The 20,995-nt window shown below is 37.7% G+C and overlaps 1 protein-coding gene across 2 annotated transcripts; it reads right to left on the reverse strand.

Moving 5' to 3' along the window:
- Positions 1-3,740: 3,740 nt before the first annotated feature.
- On the reverse strand, positions 3,741-20,246 carry DIRAS2 (DIRAS family GTPase 2). 2 transcript variants are annotated; one of them, XM_069001232.1, is made up of 3 exons: positions 19,987-20,246; positions 12,793-12,881; positions 3,741-7,724 (listed from the first exon to the last, which is right to left on the reverse strand). In XM_069001232.1, exon 3 carries the CDS (start codon positions 7,683-7,685, stop codon positions 7,086-7,088), a length of 600 nt encoding a protein of 199 aa, XP_068857333.1. In that variant the 5' UTR covers positions 7,686-7,724; positions 12,793-12,881; positions 19,987-20,246; the 3' UTR covers positions 3,741-7,085. The 2 variants fall into 2 exon arrangements, with proteins under 2 accessions (XP_068857333.1, XP_068857332.1); XM_069001231.1 differs by lacking the exon at positions 12,793-12,881.
- Positions 20,247-20,995: the final 749 nt, after the last annotated feature.

Here is a 20,995-nt window from a genome sequence, read left to right on the forward strand (position 1 = left end):
AAGTCCTGCTCAGCAATTGACGTAGAGCTGTGTGCTAGCTAAAAAGGGGCCCGGAGGTCTAGCCACGGTCCCGTCCACGCTACGGCAGTCACACACCCACAAGTACAGCAGGCAGACAGAGCTGAGCTCCTCGCCTGAGGGAGCTTCCCTCTAAGCTGATCGAGTAAGAGCACAGTAGCAGAGGCAAAGAAGCAACGAGAAGGGACTCTGCGCATGCGTTCCACGCAGGTTTACTCCTGTGAAAAAACAGAGACAAAGAGCCAAATTAGCAAGCGGGTCCAGGGATCTTATAGAAGGCACGGAATAGGCGGGTAAGGGGATCTCAGCCAATGGGATAGGGGCAAGTAGGCAGGATTGACAGCAAGGGAACCAATGGGAACAACACATAGGAGGGACTTAGGGAAGGATCCAATGGGGCGTTGAGGAACAAAGAACTTTCTAGAACAGATGCTTATTAAAGAAGGGACATGAATATACATAACTTCATACATAACACAGGTAGGGGCAGACATTAACCAATTGGGAGAAAACATGCAAAAGCCAGAACAAGGGAATCATGAGTTCTCGCTATGACTGCAAAGTAACATGCTAAACTTGGGTTGGTGACCACCACACCTGGTTGTCTGAGTTGTCCTCAGGAGACAGGTTGGCTAGAGCCACTTACACTGCCACAACCAATAACAAAAACATCTCTATATTATCAATCCTGTGTTAAGCACAAATGCAAAACACAGACCTGTAACAGCCACTGTGAAAAAAATAAACTGTACCCCAGCCAAAATTAGTGCAAGATGAAGAAAAGGAGAGCTAAAACTCTGTGGCTGCAGAGTGTGTTCTCCTACAGAGACATGTAAGTCAGCCATCCAGGGTAAAGTTGCTCTTATAAGGAGTTAGAAATTGTATTAGATCACTGAGGAAGAAGCAATTGCTCTCGTTGTGTAACCTACTGTTGTGTCATTCCTAAGAGCCGTGTTCATTAGTGCAGCTCAGCATGACCACTTAATATTGCCTTTTCTTTTGAAAGCAGTTTTAGGAGTCCTTGCTGATCTCAGAGTTTTCTAAGAAGTAGTAAGTTATGTAAAATGTAAAATTTTCTGATATTCCCATTTTCTTTGAGCCTACTTCCCCTCCCAAATTATAATTTGCCTACTTTTTTGTTACAATGACCCCACTGCACAGGGGACATCTGGCCTACAGGAAACATCTGGAATTAAATTCATGTGCCTAAGCATACAGCATTATTGTATTGTGATTATAAATTAATAAATAGGCCAAGAATTGTTTTTCAGGACCAGCCTGACCAGCAGCAAGAACTGAACCAGTAAACAAGGAAGGGAAATTCCAAAAGTATCCTTACAACAACACTGAACAAAAGTTGCAGCAAAGCAGATATAAACTGGGGGGAATGGCCCCTCAATGGTCTCCCCACCTCTCTTTGAAAGATAACATAGAATAATCTTTCCCCTCTTATATATTAAAATAAATATTTGCCATACACGTCTTATGGAAGAACACCGCTTCTGCTTCTTTGTTTGTTGCTTCCCCTACTGAAATGAATATAAATACAATGGCAATTTCCATGTGACAGACACTGTCATCCACAGCTTTCAGAGCACCAGGTGTAGAGGTTGAGAAGCTGACTTTAGTTTTGGGATATATTGTGGTGGTGCATCCCTGCCCTGCCCCTTCCCCTTGCCAGCTGCACTATGATCTGAGAATCTGAGAATAGAGATGCTCTTGTAGGATCCATTGTGGGCCACTTGTTGGCATCTGAGTGTGAAACAAATATGTCAGACTGAACTCCTCCTTTGCACTTCAGCTTTGTTATGATTTCAATAGAACCCCTGTGACTCATAAAATAGAGTTCTCAACCAAGATAAATTGTATGAAACAAAAGAGTTCTAAAGTTTCCTTTAAACTGCCTATGCCTCTGGTTAATTTACAGAAGTCTGCAACCTTCACACGGAGCATCCACTAGGTTTTTTGAAAGCTCTGTTCTCCCTCTCTTTGTGGTTTTAGTGGCGTTAAACTTCAGACACACTTGACTACATGAATTAAATTTGTGGATCAATTAGAAAATGTGCTTCTGATGCCTTAGGTTTTAACCTTTGTATTTTTCAAATTATGTACTGCTTGGTGTGTGACTGAAGTTTTTTGTAGCCTGTAAATTTCTACTCTCTCATACTAGGTAGACATAACAAAGCCTCTCTGGCCCTGCTTTCCAAGGACACCAAGACTGTCCTAGGCCAAAAGTATAAACCAAAGAGCAGCTAAGGGTGGGTAAGCTGAGGGGAAAACTGAAGCTTTAATTGGAGAATTAACCCTGCAATGCAAATGAACCAAATCTATAAAGGAGTGAAGAACTCGTGACCTGGGGTCCATCTTGGGGTCCATTTTGAGAATAGCTTCAGGGTTCCCAGGGTGTACCTTTGAGGGCTTTTCAAATAAACACCTACTTTCATTCCCTTACTCCTGTCTAGTCTCTGTTTCTGGAAGGCCTCTCAAGGCATCACTTTGAAGGTGAGTGAAACATATCAGTTAAAATGCCAGGGAAATAAGTGTGACAGGTATTCACAAATTTGAATGAGGGTGTGAGTTAAAAATTAAAATATTTGCCACTGGGAAATAGGAGTGGTAACCAATGACAAAAAAAGAAAAATTAAACGCAAGGGAATTTTGTAATGCTTCTGGTGTTTCTGTGGAATATGATATAGTAAACATCTATAAAGTAATTAGTGACTGTATTGTGTAAAACCCAGGATACTGAAGTGGCACATCTACTGCTTTACCATAGACTGTGTCAGAATCAGGACCAAGAACAGTAAATGATAGCATATTGGAAGAAAAAAATAAAAAAGAATAATAAGTATTAATAAGAATTCTGGAGTGTCTTTTACTAAAAATAAAAAGCTTTGTGGGCTGACACATGCAATTACTTCACAGTGTCATGCAATTTACATTCCATGCTCATTAATTTATCACTGGTTCAAATGCCTATCAATGTGCCTATGTACTCAAAATTGTTTGTTGATCCCTTCCTCTGCTGAATATGAATTATTGCTTACATACGGAAGTAATTATTTAACTGAACAACTGTGACAGCATCTTCTGAATTGCAAGTCTTAAAGTATATAATTCTATTTGACATTTTTTTTTGCAACAGGTGGTAATATAAAATGTAGTAGGAGGAAATTTTTCAAGAACATCAGGAATTTTCTAGAAATGGGTAAGAATAGTAGGATCCATACAGTAAGTATCATTTTTTCACAAGCACACAGTTCTATCTGCCATTATTTTAAAGCAAATAATAAAATCTAGACTAGCCTCTGTAATTATTTTGCTTTTTGCTGGCCAAAAGGAGCACCCACTGATAAGCTGTTTTGGTTTGAGGTTTTCTGGGGTTTTTTTTAATGAAGGTACGTTGCTTTGAAAGGTACGTGTTTGCCAGAGTATAATAGAAGAAGAGTAATTATGAGATAAGATAATACTGCTCCAATTCTCTCAGGACTGATTCATATAGCTGAAGACTCTGGGACACTGCCTAACATGTTAGAGTCTGTTTTGATTTAGAGAATTGCCTTTACAATTAAAAAAAATATATATAACATAAAACAATCAAAATGCAGGCACCAACAAGACTTCTTCCAAACTCGTGTTAAGATTTAAAACTTTATTTTGAACTTTTAGAACATCACCACAAACATGGAAACTACTAAACACAAATTATTTCATATCCAGTTTTAAAACAAAATATTTGCTAAAGAAATTGTAACACATTTTCATGACAACAATATACCTTAGTATTTCATATCTACATATAAAAGTCATGCTTTTTAAAGATTAATTTTGGCTAGATTGCATTTTCTAGGTGCTAAAATTCACTGTAGACCTTACAGGTTTTAAATATTTTGTATATACATTTTAAACAGGTTATTATAGTGATACCACATTTCCAAATAAAACAGAAAATGTAATAAAGCTTTATATTTTCTTTATCCACCTTTTTTTTCATATTAAAAAAAATAATTCTATATGTAATAGCAAAACAAACGCTTTAAACCAGCTCACGTATATGTAAGATACATAAAATCTAATAGTATAAACTACGACAGCAATGCAAGGGTATAAAATATGCTCTCTTTTGAGTGTGGTCCTTGAATAATATTGCTTCTGTTCTGGCCTTGCTTTGATACATGCAAGTCCATGAAATACTTCATGGCTTATTATGCGGCAGGTGACGAGTCAACTGGGAACTAAAGGAAATGGTCCTCAAGCCTAATATTGGCAGCTACTTCTCTTATTTCCATCTTTGCTGTACAAGTATTCTATTCTTGCTATGAGGCACATTCAAAAAAATGTCCAGGGCTAAATTTCAGCCTGTAATATCTTTGCAGTCGGTACTTTTTAAGTAATTAAGATCCCCTGTATTGTACTTCTGCAAGATATTTTACTATGCAAATAATTCCTCCAGTTAAAGCAATAATGTTAAAAGGTTGTATATATAGATCTTTTTTTCTCTTTGAGATTCTATCATAATTCTATGCTGGCTGCTAAGGCATGTGCCACACATGATGACCTTTGGCACCGGTGTGTTAGCATCTGAGGGCAACCTCTCTACTTTTGACCTCTATATGTGACTCATTATGCCTTAAGGTTGATCATTCTGATTTTCTGGCTTCATCCATGGAATCCAATGTTGTGACTTTGAGTATCATCAGTCATTTTTTTTACAGAGTCGATGTATAAACATTTATAAAAGTCTTACTAAACATAGTGCTTTTAAGTGTTTTGCATCCCTGATCTGGAAATACCTTTTGATATATTGACAGACTGTCAAGAAAGATGCACTTGGCTGTAGAAGTCAAACCAGGCTTCTTTAAGTGTTTCAGGAACTACTTAAGAATGTGAAGAGGCAATCTGACAAAACACAGAGTGAGCACTGGACTGTGACAGAGGAGATCTGCTTTTGTTCCTGGGTCTGCCTCTATCTTGCTGGACAATCTACATGCAGTTGTTTCCTCTCTGTTCCTCACTTTCACCACCTGAGAAGTTAAGATAATGATGTTGTCATTTTTGCAAAGTGCTTTGAGATTTATGGAGAAAGAGTATTGTGTAAGAACCTGGAATTTACTGTTAATGAAGAGCATTAGCTTTTTGCATGCTCTTTCCAGTCTTCTCTTCTAATGCAATGAAGTAAACACAAAAAAAATTGTCTCTTTGAAATCAGTAGGAGTTTCACACTTGATTCTACTGGTGCCAGAATTTCTTCTGACTGAATGATGGAAGTTGTGCTCCTTTCTAGACAGCGCTAGTAGCAATTCATGTGTATACTCTTACTCTACCACTGAAACGTCTGCACATTTCTTACAAAAGTGGAAGGTAAGAAAGCAATAACTCTGAAAGAAACAAGGTAGCAATTTTTAATGCAAAAACTGCATTTGAGCATCCCCTAGAAGATATTTATAATGCACTAGCATGCAGGCTAATAATATTAGTGCTCAACTTCATTTTCCCATGTTTCTTGACATAAACATTTACTAAAAAATATGGTAGGCTCTTTTTATTGGTTCAAAGCAGTTCCTAAGGTACAAATTGTGACTTACACAATTTTAATGTATTCTTTAAAAATTATATGTGCTCATTTTATCTTAGATGGCCTTTGTTATCACTAGGATACATACTTCAGTCATTCATATTTGTTTTTAAAAAAGCTTTGTAGGGACATCCAGGACAGCTCACATTTTTTACTCTTTTCCACTTTCAAAGGTTTTGAGAAGAGCAGTTTCCCCTGACAGGATGTTTTGAGTAATGTATTTTCTATTCTGAACTTTGTATTGCATTATAACACAGTCCTGACTGCAACTCTTAATATGCCAGATCTATAGTGCTTATCCCAGAAAACCTCCTTTTAGAGACTCTTGTGGGCACTAACTTCAGACATATATTTGGTTCTATAAATAGTCACAGCAGTTCAAATCGTGAGTTTAAATGGCAAATATAAAATACTTCAGACAATATAAAGGCAATAGATCTCATAGTGCAGGAACATAAACCCTTCTAATTGCAATACAGTAATGTAAAGAAGTATCACTGAGCTAATCTGATAATTTGAATAAAAACTTTGTATACTACGCCAACCCCTCTCCAAGGGTACAACCAGTTTAAAAGACATTCCATTCACACACTAACCACACCGTGTGTTCATTTAACCAGCAGCAGCATTACAGCTGAGTCTCTCCCACACAGGCTTTTGTAGGGGACTCTGCAGTCAGTTCTCCCTGGGGAAGCTTTCTGGTTTTATATGTAACCCATTCTATCTGGCATTCTTCACAAAGAAATGTCTGTTCTGAAATATATTTGAGCCAGAAACTCAGGTCATTCTTGAAGCAATGAGTCCAGAAAACATGATCTCCAACTCTCTTACAGGGACTGGCTTTTGCACAACCTTTAGTTAAAACACTGCATCACACTAGAAAGAAGTATCATGCTGGCGGGGTAGAGGTAATATCTATTCCATTTGACTGATATCCCCACGCTTCCTTTTACTGTGCAATAGTTCATTTATTCAGCTGGTCCAAGACTATCTTATGCACACTCTCCAACCAGTCAATAATGAAAATGGCACAGAATTGTTTATCCACAGCGTTCTTGAAGGAAATGATTAACACCATCCAGCATGCATTTGTATGTTCTAGGTTTATTCACAACTATGTCTTTGTTTTTCTTCTGATTTTATACATGGCTTTCTCTTGCAACTGTATGCAAATGGAGATAATACTAAATTGATTTTCCAAGTCTTTCATATTATGTGAATGATGAAAATTCTTTATTTTTGTAAATTACAAAATAAGGTATTCTGGGAAATCTTTTGTTTTCTTCCTGGTTTACTTTAATTGATTGCGAGTACATGTTTTTATTTTTCAGGTTTTTTTATAGCAATCACAGTACCTTGTTTTTTAAATTTCCAATTGTTTCTTTTAAAACAGATACTGATAAATAGGATCTTGTGTGGTTGTTTTCTGTGTATGTGTTTTACATGCGTATTTTCAGATGACACTTCATAGCTGACTTCTGATAGTGCAATTTCACATCACCACACATTTGCCTTTCAGCTTCTCCTTCCTTTTCTGTTGCTTGCTTTTTTTGCCATCAATTTGCAAACTCACAGTCCTGCGTTTCTCCAAGTTTAGCAATTCTTGGAATAACTCTTTCACATTGTGGTTTGTCTTGGCAGAGGTCTCCATGAAGGCACATTTCCACTTCTTAGCCATGGCCTCTCCGTCACTGCTTTCTACCTCTCGATTTTGGTTCTCATCATTTTTGTTCCCCACCAACATTATTGGAATGCTTTCTATGTCTCCTTTAATCTGACATATTTGTTCGTAGATTGGCTTGAGCTCCTCCAAGGACTGTCGGCTGGTGATAGAGTAAACCAAAATAAAAGCATGTCCTTTAGAAATAGAGAGACGTTGCATGGCTGGGAATTGATGGCTCCCTGTAGTGTCAGTTATCTGCAAAGTGCATATGCTCTTATCACAGCTGATCACCTGCCGATAGGTGTCTTCAATGGTAGGGATGTAGCTCTCTCTGAAAGTGCCCTTCACAAATCTCAAGACCAAAGAACTTTTGCCCACTCCTCCAGCTCCAAACACAACTACCCTATAATCATTGCTTTGCTCAGGCATGCTTCTCTGTGTGCCACTTGCTCAGCTAGGGTGGAAAACCTAGGAGAGAAAACAAGAAGAACCAGAAGACAGACATTAGTACAGGCACATGTGTAGAGTGCATGCTGTGGTATCTTTCCCAATAAGAGAAATAAACATGATGTAAATGATGGCATACTAGTTGTAGTAATTTAAGAAGTCTTGCAGGGGGTTACAGAATGATTTATTTCAGTAGTAAATTTAGGGTTTGCAGTCCAGTCTGGACTGGTAACAAAAGACCATCTTCATAATTTCATGTCTGATTTTAAAATACATCATGTGTTTCAGTATTCTTCCTACTGGACTAAAATTCACAGAACTAAAGTGTTGCATCTGGAAATTTCAACAAGGCCAAGGCCTGAACAAACTGTAGAAAGGGAATTACTCTTCTGTATCTAAAATAGGTCTAAAATAATAGTTGAAACAGATCACTGTACAGGTGTATGGTAGTCAATTACTCTGAATATTCCAGCTCTTCAGTAGTTAAGGAATTTATCTCCACTACAACTGGACTACAGTTCTGAGTGGCAACTAAGATGTATTTGTAGACTCTTCAGCAACAGCACCTACTGAGCTTTGTTTTTAACTCCATGGGAATGTGTGTCCCATTTCAGTCTGTTTTGCCACTGGCATTTCGGGTCAAAAAGTACATTTTGATAAACTCAGATTGCTCACATTCAGTCTGCCTTTTCATTCCAATATTTATCTTGCAGCAGAGGATATTTGACACGAGACTGGCTGTACTTAGCAGAGAGGTTCTGCAGACATATTCATAACATTTGTAGTGGCTTGTGTTGCCAAGGTTGGCAAGTGCATATGTCAAAGGTCACAAAATTCTGTGATTCCTGCAGTCAGTTCCCTTTGACAAAACCCACTATATAGTAGGACCACAAATATTGATGAAATTGTTAAATAATGGAAATGGTAAAAGTTTTCACATGTTTGCAAGCTGTAGCTGTTTTAAAATTCATTGAAATAAAAGCAAAGATGACTTTGTGCTCCCATCAGTAGCAGCTCAATAGGTACACAGCACATACAAGCCTTTTTATATTTAGTGAGATTTAAGCAAATAAACACTAAAAAATTCAACACTGAAAATTGAAGAGAGCATAGGATATTGTTACTTTTCAGGCCAAATCTAGATATATAAGGGATACACATGGAAAAAACTGCAAAATTTGCTGCATCTGTGCTTGTTCTGAAGGAAATGGGCTGGTTTTATAGGGAACTTTGCCCAAGTGCCTTAATGGCACCAAGTGATTAAATTTGCCTGTTTTAATTTTGCAATAGCAGTAGCAGTAAATCCAGAACAACCCAAAGAATTTCTTTCCTTTTGAAAGAAAGCCTTCCAGTATTTCTTCAATGCAGCAGAAGGAGTGACTGCATTGCAGGGGGTGATTTTAAGTTAACCTTTTACCTGTCCAGCAGCAGGACAATACTGATGCCATAGAGGTATGGCTGTTACTGGACCCACCCATGCCCTCATCCCAGTTGCAAGCTCATGCCAAATTTTCTTTTTCTGCATTTTGATGCTGTTGCTCTTTGTGCCAGTTAGGCTTAAGCTAAGGCAATGCATGCTGCACTAATGTCTACAATTTGTTGTTCAGACATATCCTGATGTTGTTATCCTTCTTGTCCAGGGCATCCTACAGTGTCCTCATTTTAATGTCTGAGTAAGCTGAAAACATCTGTCTTTACATAATATGTTGGGTGAAAGTGTTGTACTTCCTCATCTGCCATATCATAGGCAGAATAACCAGTGCAACTGGGGATGCTGATCCTGAGGCAAAGTGCAGGGCTGCCGCAGCTCTGTCTACCCAGCCTGGCTTCAGGCAGAAGGCAGCTTCACCCCTTCCATCTCTCCTGTGCTACATTCACTGTCACTCTGAGAGGCTTGTTTAAATATAGGAAAGATTGATAAATAAGAGTGTTCATCCTGAGGCAGTGAAGCAAAATTGTTTTTCTGGCAGCAGAATTCAAGGAATGGAAAGAAAAAGTAGCCTCAGAAAAAACACTTATGTGTGTGTTTATAGAAGAGGTAAAACCCTCTGAGGAACAGAGAAAATGAGTGAGCAGCTCATGATGTTACAAAAGAAAGGAAAAAGAGTAGCTGCAAAAAAATGAGGAAAAAGAAGTTTCTTTCAGCATAATGCTGTTCCATTCAGAATAAACCTGTATATAAGAGCTGCAGACATGCAAATTCAGAACAGTCATAGAGCTTATAGTAGTGGATGACTGCACAGAATGAGCTACCATAAGAATTGTAGTTTAATAATTTCTTGTGAGTAAAAAGGCAAGAGAGCAAAATCTGTGAATTCCACCTCAGAAGCAGCTTAAGCACTGCACAATTATATTATATGTAGCCTACGAACTGCAGGACTAGGGGAAAAAATGCACTATGAACATTTTTTACTAAGAAAATCGGCAAAATATGGAGTAAAGAAATGAAATTTTAAAAGCTAGCTGAGTGCACTCCTGCTCTATTACACTGCATACTTGAAACATACTCAGAAATCTTCAAGAAAACTGACACAGATGGTAGCCCAAAAGATCGACCAAATTGAAATGGGGCACTTAATGCCCTGAAGTATTAAGCATACAGAAAAATTCTAAGGGATCTTGAAACAGCATACTAACAGTCTTCAAAACATAGCAAGTTGTTGCAAAGATGGAGAGTGTAGTGGAAAAAAAAAAGAGTTCATGAGCATACATTGTAGAAGAGATTCACATTAGACAATAGGAAAACTTCACAGTGGTAAGAATAGCAAACCTATTGTGTAGGAAGGTTTTGCAGATATTGTTTAGAAATTACCATAGTATCAAAGGGTAATTCCAGGTGGAAGGGACCTGAGTAGGTTTCTGGTCCAGACTGCTCATCACAGCTGGGTCAGCCACAAGAACAGAGAAGGTTGTTCTGTCATGTACAGATATGAAAATCTCCAATCTTTCACACAGTCTCTCTGGGAAACATGCTCCAACGCAAAATTATCATCAGGATGATTTTTTTTCCCTTTATATCTTATCTAAATTACTCTCTCAACTCATACCTGTTGTCTCTCCTGCCAGCATCCATTGTTGTGAAACGTGTGACTCCACCTTTTTGATGGCTTTTTTACTGTAGGTGTTGAGGGATACACTTTGCTGTCCCTTGAACTGTGCGTTGCCCAGGCTGAACTGGCCCTGGTCCCTCAGCCTGCAGAGCAGGACAGCGCCGCAGCTCTGGACACCTCGGTGCCCTCATCAGCACTTGCTCCAGTTCATCCATGTGTTTCCCCTTCTGGGGCTGCCCAAACCGGACAAACTACACTGCTGATGTCCCGTGAGTGCTGAGCAGAGGGGGATTATCACCTCCCTCAGCTGGCTGGCCATGCTGGCCATGCTCCTGTTCATACAGACCAGGGCACGGGGCGGCTTTGCTGCCGCCGGAGCACTGCTGGCCATGACCAGGTCACTGCCCAGTACAGCCCCAGGACCGTCTCCACAGAGCTGTTTCTTCCCAGCCTGGGTGACTGCAGTAACTTAGTAACTGTTTGGTCTGTCAGTCCTAAAGATCTTCAGTTTTGCCAAAATAAAAATTAGAGATTTTTCTGAATTCTTCCTGCTTGGGAACTAAAAGAGGAAACACAACTCATTCAAGTCTTTATGATCACACTGGGGAAAGAATTGCCCAAATGTTTTTTATCTTTTTTTTGTGCTCTCTGTGTGGATCTGGTCAGAGAATCTCGTGCAGTGACAATCATTCTGTATGAATGTGGCGCACTTGAACATGAGTGTTCATTTGTTAATGCTTTTTGTACTACCCTATTAGCTTACTGATGTTTCTTTTTTTTTAAATGTGTTAACTGAAACATACAGGAGAACAAAATAAAGTATGGCATTATTTCATCAGCTTATGGCATTCTGGCCAGTAAGGGTATGGAAAAATTAACTTGAAAGAAGTCTGACTTTTTAAATGTACAAGATCATTTCTGATTCAGAAAACCAGTCTGTTTCATAATCCGCACAGAAAAAATAGCTGCTTTTTTCATGTTAGAATGGACTTATCCTGTAACGAAGGTTCATTTGCTGCCTTTGCTTTCACAAACTACTTCTGTGAAAGTATCTATCATCCTCTAAAGTGTCAGTTTATCAACACTATCCCTACTTGAAAAGCCAAAGCACTTTTCATAACATACATTCATACCCTTCATTTTGAATTATCGGATTGCACAGTTCAGCAGACCAGTGAGTCTGTACCTCTGCTGACTTATCTCTGTTTTCTGCAGATGCTCTGATAGCACAAGGCTGGAGTTGCTCTAGTTCAGCTGCTGCAGGTGAGCTTGATTGGCTATTCAGTGGGGCAAACCACTGCCTCCAGTTCAAACTCAGCTGCAGACTTTTATGCTAATCTTCATGCTTTCCCTAGTTATTTCTGACATGCCAGGTGAAAGAATTGAAGGGTTTTTCTGACAGGATACGGTTCAAGGTCTGAGTAATTGTGACATAAAATCACTTATTTTATTATATAGTGGGAAAAAAATATGCATTTTAAATATTTAAGTAAGGTGCCTCATGTTACAGATTATGCTCTTCATAGTTTAAACTCTTAATGTTCTTTGGCTGACTAATTAATTACATCTGGGTATATTAGCATTTACTAAATCAGTGTCACTGATCCTGTACTTAGCCACTGGATCTCCACACTTCTCTCATCTTTAACTGGGATTTTTTATAGTCTAACTTTTCTATCAATTTTATTTATGACTTACCTGTCATGTTTGTATTTAAGCTACAGATAGCATAGGCAAAAAGTATACGAAGGCTGAAAAATACATTCTGAAAACTAATCTACTTGAATATCTACCCACAGAGTGACATGAGATTAGAATCTCACAGCTGGTGAACTCTTTCAATTTATGCTTGAAAATGGGCACAGAAAAAAACAACCTATCTCCAATGTTTCCAGTCTTGGGTTTTGTTGCAGCAGTTTTCACCATTTTTATATTGTTAGACTACCATGAAATGTCACAAGTTGTAAGTTTAGTTGATATATTTTACTAGATTGTGTCTTTTAGTGTAACATTCATTTTACAAAACAGTATGATGTTACCTTTGTTTTCTGGAGTCAGAGGCTTTGACTGCCCCTTAACTGATCCAGTTTCTTGAGGTCTTGATGTCCTACTGAGATGTCATTCTGATCTGAAATTTGACAATTTTCAGATGCTGTATATTAATTTCCTGAAAGCTCTTTTTCCTCAGGTAAAACCATCTCATGTCACTCATGGACTTTTTTTTTTTTAACTCTAAAGCGATGTCTCTGTTGATATTGTCACTGTTATTGTGAAAAACCAATAAAGTACAAGCAATGGACTTAGTTCAAAATCTTGCCTCAATTTAAATTAACAGTCCATGAGGCTATCCAGTGATGACACCACTATACAAAGATACAGGGTACAAGGTGAAGAATGTAGCTATAGATGAGATGGATTTCAACATGGCTGTCAGATTAATGTCCATTTCCCAATATCAAAGGCCAAAAATGTCACATTATTTATATAAAAGAGGTCAAGAGAGATCTGCAAGTAACTTTTTCTCATTTCGGTGATAAACAGACATTTCTCAGGGAGTATTTTCCCCATACCTGCTAATGAACATGCACTTTAAGAATGGGGACTCTTCTACTTCCAGTGCCTTCATCTTTTAATGTAAGACTTGCTTTTTCATTCCATTTCTTTGCTTGTATTCTTTGGTCTTTTCAAGTCAGTGGAAAGTTCGACCCAGTGAAAGACCAAATGATAGCTGGTAAGACAGCTTTTTCTTACAACATGAGGTTCTAGACCATATGGAAAGAAGGTTTTTATTCTCATGTGGAACAAAATGTTCTTTGAAAGTCTGCTTCTTGATGATCAGCTGGTGTAAATCATGACTTTTTTTTCACTGCATAGATGCAATAGCAGTTTTCATTTGTGTTGTTCTCAACTATGGTTGGAGAGAAAAGCATTTATAGCTTTTCTCTCCAGTTATAGAAAGATGACCAGAGAGATTTCATTAGGGAATGGCATCTTCTGCAGAAAAAATATATTGTGTCAAAAACCTGCTGCTTTTCTCTGACACATTGTCCTTTTCGCAAAATTTGCTTGATTATCTGAAAGGGACAACATCGGACATTTTTCTTATTCAATATACTCATAGAAACCAAAAATTCAAACTACAAGTTCAATTTTTTTAAACTGAAACAGATTTCATTTTAGAGCTAGGTTCCCTACAATGTTGAAAATGTTTGAATTGGCATGGAAAATTAATAATTTAGAATCTTTAAAATGAAATTAACTTTACAAAATCATTCAGAGAGGTTCCCTAAGAGGTTTTATTGGTTTCCTTCATGCTCCTGGCCTAACATAGAAGGGAAATAGAAAGGACAGGAGGCTTTTAGATCAATTTGTTGTAGGTTTTTTCTGTATTTACAGAAAGAGACTGTTGTCAAAAGAACATCTGTATGTAAAGGAGAGAGAATCCACCCTCTATGCCATCCGGCCGTCACAGGCGCTGTGTTCTGCTTTAGCAAACTGTCATATTGTCATCAACAACTTATGTTGAAATCTCATTCCCAAAACAATGCCTTTTCAAAATTGTTTGAAACCCCATGGAACCCTTGGTAAAAGAAAAAAAAGTCCCACATGCATAGTTGTCACTGTAAGAAAATCTTTACTAGTTCTTTGGCTAACATATGGCCAGCAGATGTTGTGGCAGGAATAGTTTTGCTAGGCAGGAAAGAACTAGAAAAAGAAAGGGGAGATAAGTAGGCATGTTTCCTGTAGGAACAACAGACAGCAAATGGTTTTTGGAACTATGCTTAACTAAAGCGGCATTGCTTGTTGAAGAAGGCAGGACTGGTGGCAGAAGAATGAATGACGCAGAAGGATCTATTGATTCCCTTCCCTGCTGAGGGTTCATGTGCAGAAAATGCAGAAGGTGCTGGACCTGATCCAACAAAGAGCTTTATACATTGGCATACACTGAAATTGTTTACTCTGTTGTTTCCTGAGAGCTTTCAGAACTAACCCCTTAGTAACAGATATGTACTAATGAACCATTACTGTAAAACAAGATTCAGCTTCATTGAACACACTTACCATGTAAAAAAACCCACCTTACTTTCGTTTAGCATCAGAAATATTATGCTAAATTTATCCAGGATGGACACATGAATACACTTACCACATGAAAAAAAACTTACTTTCATGCAGAAACAGAAATACTATGCTAAGCTTATCCGGGGTGGATAAGTGTCCAATTGGTTGTCACTTTCTATTTAGTGGATTGGTTAATCTTAAAACGAAAGAGAATTTCATGACAGTTCCTGTCTAAATTCAGGATTTGTTTTAAGCGTTTTAGATACTTCATTGATTCATCTATTTGAACATTTTAGTAGACCAGTGTCTTAATCTTTAAGTGCTTATCATCAAAACTCAGAGAGAAATTACTCAGACACCTTTCCGTATGTGTAGGTAAGTATTCATTAATGCACACATAGAAATAAAAATGTCAAAATAACAGCATTGTATTCAGCTCTCTTTGGAATGGATGTTTTTAAGTTTTCTTCCCAACTTAACTAACCAAATACTGTAGTTTTTCCTCAATTTTCAGTAGATTTAGTTTAACCAAGTAAAGATGGAAAGATCAACTTACAACATTGTATGTTTGTCTTTCAACAAGTAGGACATAATGCCATTGGACACAGCAGTATGATAATAAACTGGAATTTGTCACTCATACAAATGCAGGATCAGAGACTCAGCATGAATTTTCAGGCCCTCTGGTTTAATAGTAGAATCATTTTTGGTATTGAGCAATGACTTTACATGTTGCAGTGAACTTCTGCTTCTCCAGATGTACACTGGAAAAAATGGGTTCTGAGTTATGGATAATGGTTAATTGTTTTTAAGTTTTCCTGAATGGAAAAGTACAAAGCACTAAAAAAAAAACCAAAGAAAAAAAGAAACAAAGAAAGAATATTTCCCAAGAAATCATTTTACTTTAGAGGTTGTGAATTATTCTATATATTGTGAGAGTCATGATAAAATTCCCAGCATAGGCAACAAGCTATTTCCATGTAAATATATCTATTTACACAGAAGAATAGTACATTCATGGAAGACTGTTTTCCATTCAGCAGAGGAAACTCTGAAGACAGGTGGCCATTTTGCCTTTCACTGTCGTTCTCAATTGCATAATGTTAATTTGAGACTACGTATGTAAATCTTCTGTAGAAGCAAAATTATTAAAGGTTAAGTGCTTGTGACTTCCTGTGATATAACGCCTGTAATTAATTTTCCTTGCTTGGCTGGGAAGGACAGCTAGATTGCTATCCTGACCACTGAAATATTTCTGATGGTCTTATACAGCCCAAATAATAATGGCTTAAACAGAACATTTTGCCACTGGTTTGTTGGCAATAAGTTGGGAATAGGTTAATGCAGTGGATTTCAGGACCCAAAATGATCCCTGACAATTAAATGAAAAAATGTAATATGATCATTGATATGCTTCCAGACACTAGTAAGAAGCCTGTTCTTCCACTGAAATTTTTCTGCAAATCAGATTGTTTTGAAAAACAGCAATTAAATTTTAAGTGTGGGGTACAATATAATAATAGCAGCTTTCTGATAGTTTATAAATGTTCATCACCCCAACTTCCAATACTTTCAGTTCTGAAGACAGGTAGGTTTAGCCTTAAGAGTAGTTTTTTCTGGACTCATGTTTCTTTTCCTTGTAGTATTAAACAAAATTATAAAAATTATATTCTGAAGAATAAAAAATACTGATTAACACACGATAGCATTGTAAGATTTGCGTGTACAGATGGGGAAGGTGGTAATGTTATTTATTTGGGTTAACTGCAATATTTTAGCTATTGATAGTAGCTAATATTTGATGATTCAAATAATTAAATCTTTCAGAAGAGATAAAAGTTGTCAGCTTAAATTTTCAGGGAAGAATATAAAATAAACAAGAATAAATAAAAAAGGGCAAGTGTTCTTTTCTTAGCTTCAGATTAATTTTAAGTAAGAGCTACTGGGCATTTTGGGAAGGAAACAGCTGCAGCCCAGGAATGGATTTGCCCTTTTCATACTCTTTCTTTAATATGTACATATTTTGAATGAGGACACTAAAAGGCTGACATAACTTCACTTTTCAGACACCTTTTCAGATGCAACTGAAACCAATTTCATTACCTGCAGTCAGGCTGATGCTGACTGGATTTTCCTGCCATAGCATATTGCAGACCTGCATAGCCAGAGAGACCAATTTTAATCCCAGATAGAAAAGCTTAACATTCAATTTAAAGTTATTTTCTCAAGAGGAGGTGCTCATGACCTCAGTGTGAGTCAAAAGTGCATTTATCACAGACTTGACACACACTTTTTCACATTTTGCTCTTGTCTTTCTTTGATACTCATCTCAAAAATTATTCTGTTATCAATATTTTCTAGTTGAAAAATAATGAATATTTGTTTTCTCAAAAAGGCAAATTAGAGCACTCTGTTTCAAGTAATATATACAGCTGCATTGACACTCCGGGAGTCTTTTCCACTTCTCTTCCAGCAGTAAAGTGAGATAATTTAATGCACATTTAATTTTAAAGTCACAATAAGAATGCAGTGCAAGTACCTGTTTGCTGATACTTGGAAATATTCGTATGTAAAGTAAAAATACCAAATGGAAAAGAAAATTTCCAGAAATATTTTTTCCTGATATATTTTTGGAAATTTCTCATCTTAAAGGGAAATTAATATTGCTAATATCCATGTTTTACAAAATTGTCATTTTTTGTCCTCTGTTTAATATTGATTATTGCTCAATTAGTCTTAGTAATAAAAAATATTAAGGGGTAATTAACAAACATTTGGAATCAGTCTAGATACCAAACCAAATGTCCCACAATGAATACTGTTTCAGCTTACGTGTACAAATGTCCTGATACTCACTCAAAATTTGGGAGATGGAACATTCAAAAGCAGCTTATTATGTATTACAGAAGAGTTACTGAGGAACACTGTGAATTGGATACAATCCAATGCAGTGTATAAATCAAAACCATAAAAAAAAGAAGAAAAGGTTAAGTTTATAAACAAGGAATGAGAGAAAAAGGGAATATGGAATTGAATGCAGTCTTTCCACAGGAGCATCTTTGAACCAGCGTATTGTTTATTGCACATTTATTTTTAAAAATTAATATTGGGAGCAATAGCACATACTCTGTCACAATGAAAGTCTAAGTCTGATTTTTCACACATGATGCTCTACATGGGCAGCTGTGTTGGCTAACATAAGAGAAAGCCAGAAAAGAAAGTTACCAGGTGATCCTCAAAGGAAACTAGAAACAGTGCTGGTACTGACTTCAGGAACAGCAGTATCAGTTTATATATAGTCTGCTATTTTTATTGGTACTACAGAGACTGCAGTGCTAGTGTAATATAAGCATGACCACTTGGCCAGAAGGAGCCTCTGAACTCCAATCAACTTCCAAAGAGCTCTGCTCTGCACTGTGAAAAAGGGATATTACTCAGCCTGAGGTTCATCAGGGCTGGTGAGTCTGCTGGTGTAAACACTAGTGCAGCACAGTGCAGATATATGCTTTCATCTGACTATGTGAGTTATGTGGAAAACTGTATTTCCAGACATCTTGACTCACTTGCAAAGGGACTCTCTAGTGCAGGCAACTTCCAGAGAAAAGTAAAAATGGTATTTAGTACTGAAAGACACTTTCTGGATTATCAAATCCAATGCCGTGCCCTTGCAGGCAACCATTCCACATAGTCCCTTCTATCAAGCTACAACTAAAAAGCATTTAAAATGTTTTCTATATATTACTTCAACCAGAATGTAACTTAAGGACCTTGGTGCTCTAATGGTTTAAAACCTTCCTGTCTGAGTGTATTCACAGCCCATTTATACCAATTCTTCTCTCTTACCAGAAATAAGCTCTCTTACCAGCTGTACATCACAATCATGCCTCCAAATCCATGGGACCATTGATTTGCAGCTGTGTACTATAACTTGCTCCATGTTTGTATGGTTCTTCATGCAAGAGCCACAGAAATGTAGTGTGTGGTGTGCAAGAGAGCACGAAGCTTGGAGGAATACCATATTTCATAGCTCCAGAACAATGGCACAAAACTCATTCTGCATTAATTGGGCTCTTCTGCATTTAGTAAGGACAGATGGACCCCAGAGAGCAGCTCCTGAGCATAACTGAAGTCCATTAGCCAGAAAAGTAAAAAAGGGAGGGGGGCAAGACAAAACAGTCTTCTTTATCCAGAATTAAAAATGTTGAGACCTGCAAACATTCTAGATAAGGGTAAACTATAAAGCTTGGCAAAGGTACAACAGCAATCAGTTTCATCAGCTTTGTTTTACCTCTAAAGGTATGTGGGTGTACATAACTGTACACAGCTTACATAGCTGTATGTGTGTGCATCTATAAACAGGCATATATGTGTTCACCTACTAGGTACTCATGAAAACAGGACATTCAGAAAATTCTTTAAAATTAAAATACATCCAAATTTGTAGCTCCATTCTGTGCTCACCCTTCTGTGGCTGACTGGTGCAGCATACAGAGCATCCCATATTTTATGGGGAAGATAACAAGACAGAAGATGTTATCAAATCTGAATTCAGCAGCTCTCAGGCACTTGAGATGGTCTTTCATGATTTATTTTCTTTCATTCAGTTGGGAGACAGACAAGGTACTGAAAAAAAATTCCTGCCTGTCAGTGGGATGCTGCAAAGTTGTCTCTGTCTCAGAGAAAGAAACACCTTTTGTTATTTTATTCAGACTCCACATTTTTTCATTCTTCTATCAGTTAAGTTAAAATGTAGCTTTCATTTAAAAAACCAAAAATATTCATCTCTCCTTAAGCCACTGCAGTGGCAGCACTATAAACTAGGGCAAAATTCAGCACATTGAGTTTTAATGAAAGACAGCTTGGAAAAAAAGGTCATTACTAGCATCCCAGCACACAGAAAAATGATACTGTTAACTGGCCAGTTTGCCTATGACCAGCGTCTGACTTCCTTGCTAGCCCCAGTTTGCAGCATTCCATGTTCTCTGCCTAAGCTATTAGCTTAGAGTAAATCTTGCAGTTGTAACTCATGCAAAACTCTATCGACTTCAGAGAAAATTTTGCCCAAGTGAGCACTGTGGATTATGGTTGAAGAAAATGAAGACCTCTAATCACAATGCAAAGCTATGCCTATTGTACAAGATAGTATAGAAAAACAATGGAAAAGAATTTACCTGTGTAGGAACAGAAAGCTTCAAATGCTCTTCAGTTTCTGCCTGTCATTGCACCAGCTCTTCTCCCTCTCTGTCCTGGGCTCCCTCCACCAGAAAGGAGCCCCTGTCTTAATCAAGGGGGCTGCAGCCTTCCTTTGCGCCCGGTGTTGGCTGCTGCCCGTCCTCTGGTCCCGCGGCTCCACTCCCCTCCCGCCTGCTCCCAGTACCTGGGTCGCGGATAATGCTCTTGTTGGCTGGATCGCAGCCTCTCTCTTTCTGCTTTTACGGACGGACTGACTCCAGCCTCTGCTAGTGCTACTGCCTAAATGGCGACTGCAAAGCTCATCTAAGCTTTTAACTGCCACCTACTGAATAATTGTGGAATACATATATGTCTAGGTATATATACATATAAGCTGTAATTTTCTGGTTTTCTCAACCAATGTAGTAGATTTTTACAATTAGTCTCTAAAGCCTCCAAACATCCTATAGTTTATCATTGAAAGCTGTAGATTACATTAACCCGTGCTCACAATTCTCCCTTTCTGTCAGCACTGCCTGTCTCTTTAACTTAAAAAAGCTTACAAAGCCTTTGGTGAGGCTAATCCCCAGGGCAAAAACCAGCATAGCCCTATTCAGATCAATGGAGCTGTGCTGATTTTTATTAGTTGGGAATTTAATTCCTTAGGTCTCATATTTATTCACAGAAAAAAAAAAAAAAAACCCAACCAAACAACAAAAAACCCCACCAAACCAGTAGGAAGAAAAATGTGCCTTAAAAAATAGCTTTTGTACAGCATAGCCCCTCAGAATTTCACTCATCTGAAACAGATTAGATTTTTTTTTTCCTGACAGCAGTGTAAAACAGGATTCCTGAGGTTTATTGACAAACATAAATTAAGAGGTTTTCTCCACTTTTAATGGTGGGTTGTTTTTTTTTTTGTTTTTTTTTTTTGTGAAAAATCCAAAGGCAGAATCCAATGTCTCCTTCAGCTCTTTATTTTTCTGGCAGCTCCTAGTGCTTTTTTTT

The sequence above is a fragment of the Aphelocoma coerulescens genome (genome assembly GCF_041296385.1).
Source record: "Aphelocoma coerulescens isolate FSJ_1873_10779 chromosome Z unlocalized genomic scaffold, UR_Acoe_1.0 ChrZ, whole genome shotgun sequence".
NCBI lineage: Eukaryota > Metazoa > Chordata > Aves > Passeriformes > Corvidae > Aphelocoma > Aphelocoma coerulescens.

Excerpts from the sequence above, each read along its gene's own strand:
- DIRAS2 (XM_069001231.1), bottom strand. The coding sequence starts at position 7,685 with ATGCCTGAGCAAAGCAATGATTATAGGGTAGTTGTGTTTGGAGCTGGA.